Source organism: Mus pahari, chromosome 3 (genome assembly GCF_900095145.1).
Source record: "Mus pahari chromosome 3, PAHARI_EIJ_v1.1, whole genome shotgun sequence".
Classification (NCBI taxonomy): Eukaryota; Metazoa; Chordata; class Mammalia; order Rodentia; family Muridae; genus Mus; species Mus pahari.
In genome coordinates, this window is record NC_034592.1 from 55552316 (window position 1) to 55560139 (window position 7824).

The following is a 7824-nucleotide window of genomic DNA, read 5'->3' on the forward strand; positions in this document are numbered from 1 at the left end:
GGAGGAGGAGGAGGAGGAGGAGGAGGAGGGGGAGGAGGAGGAAGAAGAAGAGGAAATCATCCGTTCAGCTTGTTTTCTCACTTGGTCTTCACACTTTTACGGTTGCCTCACATAAAAGTCTAGGATGTGAGATGGAATTTTAAACTCCGTGGATGGACGGATGAATGGATGGATGCATGCATAGATGGATGGAGTGAGTCAGGATCTGAAATCTGGTGGATGACTCCCCAACAGCAGTATCCCATCCCACCACAGACCATTCCTCAGCAACTAGGAGACCAGATAATAGAATGCAGGCAAGCACCTGGCAAACACTCAGTGCTACCACTCTTAACTGTCGGAGGAAACTGTCCACAGATCAGAGTTATTGCGGGAGCACAGTAGCCAGAACTTCTGAAATAAGAAGAAAACAAGGCAGAGGATACTGAGAAAAGGAGGGAAATAAGGGATGTGTACCACAGCTGACTTTGATTAGACACAGGAGAGGAGAGAGAGGGTTTCTCAAGGAGAAACTATTATCCAAGAAAAAAATGTTACCAAGCCCTGACAACAGTACAACGGGGCTCTTTAAAAAGATGAAAACATACACAATAAAAAATAAGAAAATAAATGTTTTGTGTTGTTTTTTGGTTGGTTGTTTGTTTTGTGGAAGGTATAACTGTATGTAGACTAGGCTGGCCTCGAACTCACAGACAGCCATCCATCTCTGCCTCCTGGTGCTAAGAAAGAGCAGGTCACTGAGGGCACAAGTCGACACAAAGATCAATCATGCTCACATTTCACAAAATTGATTTTAATTCTGGTCCTTCATAGTTATACAATTCCTCCCAACTTTATAAAGCCATTTAAAAAAATTTTTTAAAGTAAAAATAAAAAACAAAAAGACCTCACCTTTGAATTCCATCATACGTTACAGTTTCAATGTAGTCATAACGAGAGTCCACCCAGTAAACTCGCTTGGACACCAGATCCAGAGTGATCCCAGCAGGCCACCCCAATTTGGTCGTTACCAGGTCTTTCCGATTGCTACCATCCATGAAGGCTCTCTCCACCTTGGGTTGCCCAGAGAGGCTTCCCCAATCTGAGAAAAACAAATAGCTACAAAAGAAGAGCAGAAGATGAAAGAGTCTGTTTGTAATTTACTTTATCCTCCTAAAACTCACATATGCAAACATTTGCAATCAAATATTTGTTTTTAAATATTTGTTTTAACAAAACGTTTGCGTTTAAGCCTGAGGGAAGTAGGCATGTGGTGTGCTGTGGTTAAATAGGAAGAAGACAAGTGACATCAACACGTCAGGTGCTTCCAGGGCACCAATAGGCGTGGTTGGATTACATCTCCTCATATGGACTAATATCTAGTGAACTCTGTTAAAGCCTCTATACCTAGGAACCTACTAAACATAGGTTCTAGAGTACAGAACTGAAAGAACTCAGAATTAACCTTCAATGAGTCCAGTAGAGGTTAGATGTACATGGTGAGGAATGGGTGTCACTTACCCCACAGTTGGATCAAGGGCAATTCCTCTAGGATGCCCTAGGTTTTCAGTTATGAGAGTAACACGCTGATTTCCCTCCAAGTTGACCACATCAATGCGGTTGACTCTTGTCTCTACCAGATAAAGTTTATTATTAATCCAGTCCACAGCCAGATTCTCTGGAGCATCAACAGAAACATTAAGAATTTCTTGGGTATTTAAGCCATTAATGTCAGTGGAAAAAACCTGAAAGAAATGACACAATTGTTATACTTCCTAAACCTGAACATGAACCCTGTTGTCCTATATTTTATTATCTATATGTATCTATCTGTAGTAGATACATAGACAGACAGACAGACAGACAGACAGACAGACAGACAGACAGACAGACGGATGGATAGATAGAAAGTACTACCTCAACCCTACAATGTTACCAGAAGAAAATGGATTCTGTTCAGTATATATAAGGTAAATACATGGCCAAGATTCATAGTGTTTTGTTTTGTTGTTTTGTTTTGATAAAGATGATAGTAGTTTGTTTTGATTTTTAGTTTTATCCAAATAAGAATTGCTAATGATCAAAATTCAACTTTGTGTGTTAGACTTAATTAGAATGTTTTAAAGGAATACTTGGTTTCACATTAAAAGAAATGCAGCAAGAATAAACAAAATTCCATGATTTTTTAGTGGTTTCTAAAATTTATGTTTCATGAATCTGAATCTGTTATATTCAAATTTCTAACAAAAATCAATCTTACTTTCTAAGTAAAACAATACAATGAGATTTTGACTATCGCATTAAAAAAAAAACAAACAATTTTTGCCCAACCTTCAATTACAATTCCATGTGCATGATGAAGGTTTTAAAAAAAAAAATCTGATTTTTATCATGCAAGTAAGAAGAGTATTTTTATATTTTAAATGATCAAGTTTCCAAAATGGCGACTAAATATCTATCTAGTTCTGAAAGGTCTATGATTTCTTTTAATTAGGCTTTTGGACTCCTTTACGAATAAAATTAAAAGTTGCTCAAGGCTAATCCAAATAATAGCTGTCTTTGTCTCATAGGTCACATGTAATAGTATAGCATGGAAAAAACGCTGACTAACATAAAATATCTCAAAGGCTATTCTTGTCAAAAAACAAAGGAATTTTCCCCCTCTCCTCCCCCCAAAATGAAAAGCTATCAACACTTGGTGCTTTAGGTTCCATTTGGCCCATAAGCTATGCCCTTGAATTTTCTATTTACCTTCGACTGCATGGGGTCTGTCCAAAAAACTCTGTGCTTCTGATAGTGAAAATCCACTCCCATAACTATTCCACGGTTCTTAGACTCCGCTAGAATCCGGAAGTTTCTTCCGTGAAGATCTCCAACTAGCAAATCCCGACCATTAGAGAAGATAATGGAGGCCGCACTGACTGCAAGGGAGAAGGAAGACAGCCAAAACACAGTGAGGAACAACTGGTGTCAGCCTCTATGATTCCCATGAGACAAACAGACACAATCCTTCTCCCAGCCTTCCACGAGGTGAACTGGCTCACAAAGATGCTTAACAAAGTGGGTTAATCAGTGGGTTAGAGCAGAGTCCTCACTGTTGGTCCAGTGCAGTTAGGAAAAGAATACAGGAAGTCTCTTGATTTGGACAGCTTACAGTCACATGTATGCTCATGCTCTGTTAAATACAGAACACATTTTAAAGACTCCAGGAAGGTATGGCTCTGGTGGATCCAAGTCTACACCACAGACTCTCCAGTATTCGAGATATCATCATTGAATCACTCACTGAGTCCTATTAGTAGTAGCTAAAAATATGACTGACTGGTTTAAAAAATTATGTGCAGGGGGGAAAGAGATGGCTGGTGGTTAAAAGCACTGGATTCTCTTCCAGAGGATGCAGGTTTGAGTCCCACAGCTTGAAGGACACCTTGTAATTTTCTATAACTCCGGTTCCAGGTTTTCTGACACCCTTCTCTGGATGTCTTGTTGCACAGACACACATGCAGGCAAAGCACTCAGACACATAAAAAAGATGTTTTTGTAGAGCTGTACATGCATTCAAAGCTGATATACCGTGCTATATAATATAAAATAATAATTGAAGCAGAGAGTGGTAGTTCGTTCCTGTAATTGCTACTGAGGCAAGAGGACTATCCAGTTTAAAACCAGCATGGTCTACACAGTGATTTCTTGGCCACCATGAACTACAGTGTAAGAAACTGTCTCATAAATTTACACAAAATAATAATGATGATAATAACAGCCATGGAAGAGTTTATACTGAACAGTCTAGAAAACATTTAAGTGACATTAGCAAATGCTCATGTTTACTGGTACATGTAAAGATGGGGTTAAACCTATAACTGTACTTTTTTTACTGGTAAAGATGGGGTTAAACCTATAACTGTACTTTTGCTTTTGCACTTTTAAATTCTCTAAGATTGAAATGAAGAACAATTGCTTATGGCAAAGAAAATATAAAACTTGGGAGAAGGAATCAAGGATGGAAGGACATAATATGGCTAGACTTACATTTTTTAACATGAAACTATTTTTATTTTCTTGTCTGGAGACAGGATCTCGCATAGTCCAGGTTGGCTCAAACTTACTAAGGAGTTGAAGAAGACCTTGAACTCCCACCACCCAAGTGCTGGGATTACAACCATATGCCATCACTCCAAACTGATCATGAGCATACTATCTTATTCAAATATGAATAAATGTAGCTGTCAAAATCATCTGTACCTAAAAGGGTAGTACATACGGGATATGCAAAAAGAAAGAAAGAAAAGGGGTTGTTCACGTGGGTCACATGAGCAGTGCACTTTCAGAAGGCACCAGAGGCATTTAAAAGCCAAGTGTGAGCTGAGAGCTAAGGGCTGGCCACGTGCATCAGTGGAAGTAATGAAGGAAAGAGGGAGGGAGGAAAGGAATTAAAATCAACACTCCAAAAACAGCTATGACACACTGATTTCCATCAGTCTAGGAATATCCTTAGAATAACTAGAATTCGATGTTCACAAAAATGTAAAACAAACTTAGCATGTCCATTTTGAAACTTTCTAAATTATTTTTACTTATAATTTCAGGCAAATTAATTAAAGGCTAAATATTTGTGCCAATCAATGGCAGCCATAAATCTTATTCCACAATAAAATTAATTGGGTGATACAATAGCCCAAGCCAGTAAAGAAGCCATTAAAACTGACTGAAACTCAGCAGAGCAGTGGTACATGCTTTTAATCCCAGGCACAGGCAAATGGATCTATGAGTTCAACACCAGCCTGGAAAACCGAGTGAGTCCCAGGATAACCAGGACCACACAAAGAAAAACCCTATCTCTGGGGGGAAACAAAAAAAGACTGATAGCCATAGGTTCAATACCGAGTACAGCAAAAGGGAAGGCAGAAAAGAGAAAAATATTAGGAATGTTCACCATTAATATGCAAATCAATCCTTAATAATAATATACAATCAAGGCTTATCTTTGCTCTCAGGCCGAAAGACTACCTCCACTCTGCGGTGTTATAAAGCTTTGCCACAGACATGAATACTGTTATTTCTTCTGCCTTGGCTATGGAAGGAAGATACTGGAAGCTCGATGCTGTGTACTCACAGGAGTTGTTGGATTTGCAATGCTGTCCACGCTCCAGGATATAACCTTCTTCACAGAGGCACTGGTGACGGCCCTGTCGGTTTTCACACTTCTGGTCACAAATTCCCCATATCTGGCAGTCATCGAAATCTGCCACGTGAGAGAAACACATTCATAATCTTGTTCATCAGCATTTCTTGGGGAATTCCCAGCAAGAAATATTGGAGGATTTGTCCAGAAACATTATTAAGTCCTTGAGACATATACAAAACAGGAAGCAGAAACGTAAAAATGGTATTTTCGTCGAGGGGAAAAAAGCCCAAGAACACTGTCTCCAGGGAGGCTCACTTCTACAGGGGTTCATGGCACCAACACCCACAGACTCACATTACTATGTCTCATTGGTAGTATTAATTAACATGGGCTTACAAGATGCACGCGTTTGGGCAAAAATACTTCCCCTGTACCTATGCTTTCCCAATACTAGCCATGTGTCCCCTGGTTACAGAAACATAAGTGTCTAAGCCTTGCCTGCCACACTTGAAGACCTCAATATCTACCTGTGACTACTGAAAACAAGAAAAGTGAAGCTGCAGGAATATATACATTTGCCAGAAAGTTCTACTGAGCAACATTATCTTTGAATTTGTAAGAAGATCCCTAATTTAAAAAAAAAAAAAAATTGGTCTGTAGCTTCCAATTAAGTATTTGGGGATTTCTGTTTACCCAAGTGCCTTCGCTTTGACGTCAAAGTAATAAGCAACATTAAAATTAATCTTCTGTTTATTCCTAAATTGCTCATGCATTTAAAAAGTTGAATGTCTCTTACATAAAAGAGATACATATCTCACACACAAAAAGGACAAGGAATTCTAATGTAAATTAGAATTAGAGACTTTCTTCACGACTGTAAGGTTTGAAGGATGCTCAAATGGTCCAGTCCTTGGTCAACTCTTCATATAAACTCTTCATTTAAATACTCTTCATATCCGTGACCTCTCCCTATCTAACTGTGAACAGCCAGCTAAGCCCCTGGCATTAGGAAAGTGCATTGATTATAATTCCTTATCTATTTGTTTGTTGGTTGGTTTGTTTGTTTAAAATAAACAAAGTCTCTATGTAGCCCTGGCTATCCTAGCCTTGAACTTCCTCTGCTGGCATTAAAGAGTGCCACTATGAGCAGATACCACCTAATTTTTATTAATTGTGTGTGTGTGTGTGTGTGTGTGTGTGTGTGTGTGTGTGTGTGTGTGTGTTTACATGCATTCCAGGGTATGTGTGTGAAAGTTAGGGGACAACTTCTGAGTTGGTGCTTTCATTATACCATGTAAGTCCTTATTTACCTATTTACCTATGTGCTATTTAGATCCCTAACTGTGAAAAGTGAAGGCTAATTAAACAGCTATCATTAGTCAAATAAAATACGAAACAAAAGTAGAACAGGGGACTTTCACAAAAACGGCCCAAAATGAAACACAGCCCATGCATGGTCCCTCCACATCGATCTATGTCTATCTCTTCCTTTCTTATTCTCTGCCCAACTCCTACCAACAAATACTGCTTTGACAAAATTCAAACACTGCTTTTGGGCTCAGATCACCTAAGATCTGAGCCTGGCTGTGTGAAACCCTTCGTGCTGAATGACCTCCCTGCCCGGACCTCTGCAACACAATGTCATTCTGTCAACAAACAGCCAGCATGTCTTGTCAGTCAGAAACAATGAGCCCAGTAAACGGTTCCTGCATGCCACAGACTCCACTGCCAGGTCAAAACTACCAAGGGCCAAGGAATGGTGGAAAGACACCAGATCCCACTCGGCTCTAGTCTTGATTTACCACCGAAGCGTACAGTGGAGAGACCTGTGGAAGAAGGCACCCCACACCTCAAGCCTAACGAGTCAGCCATGCAGAGGGTGAAAACCCTGCAGAGGATTTATTGAGTTGAAATGCTTGAGAGAACAAACCAAAACAATTCTCCTGAACTCCCAGCTCAGCTTAAATGAGCGTAGATCTGGTTTCATAAAGTCCTGTATTTGACTTAAATAGAGTTTCTCTTCACACCGATAAAAAAACCAGTCATCTTTGACACAAACAGCCTCAAAAGTAAACCATGCATTCTCGAATTTTTGACAGGGAAGGTCACAGAAGAGGCCTCTGCAGGTGGCAGGGGGCCCCTCCAGTCACAAAGGCCCTCAAAATGTAGACTTTTGAGCTTATCTCTAAATGAGGCTGTCTGTATGAATGTCCCAGAAAGAGCCTGGGGGTGGGGCGGGGGTGGGGCGACTGAAGGATATTCGCTGAAATTTAAAACTCATCCGCTACTGGTCAGCCATTGCGGCTCCCATTGCGCATCTGACTGAAAGTGTTGGGTAAGCCCTAAAAACAAACACCGCATCACATTATTACCAGGCTACGTGTAAAACTACAGACCTCAAAACACCTTGCGAAGTTAAAAACAGAAGAGACGAGAGTCTCTGACGTTTAAGAAGCTCCTAGAGACATGCCTCAGTTCAGAGCTGTATACTGGGAGGACAGGAAATGTGCCACGTTAAGGGGAAAGCACAGGAACGGGCTATGGGCAGCACAGGACAGGGCGCACTGTAAAAGCGAGTCACTCTTGCTGAAGACTTCAAGGCTCATCAAGTTTCCACTTCGAGACAGCTGACGCTCCACCCCCTCAACCCCACCCCCAAGCCCCACCCCCGAGCCCTACCCCCTACAGTCCCCACCCCCCTTACCACCCCACAACCC

General features: G+C 40.5%; 1 protein-coding gene across 1 annotated transcript in view; it reads right to left on the reverse strand.

Moving 5' to 3' along the window:
- Positions 1 to 7824, reverse strand: part of Lrp2 (LDL receptor related protein 2) — a 161662-nt gene that overhangs the window by 99501 nt on the left and 54337 nt on the right. Inside the window, exons 10-13 of the mRNA XM_021193735.2 lie at positions 5096 to 5224; positions 2731 to 2900; positions 1501 to 1724; positions 892 to 1098 (exon numbers count right to left, since the gene is read on the reverse strand). Of these exons, the coding sequence (XP_021049394.1) occupies positions 892 to 1098; positions 1501 to 1724; positions 2731 to 2900; positions 5096 to 5224 (730 nt within the window). The remainder of the gene's footprint in view (positions 1 to 891; positions 1099 to 1500; positions 1725 to 2730; positions 2901 to 5095; positions 5225 to 7824) is intronic.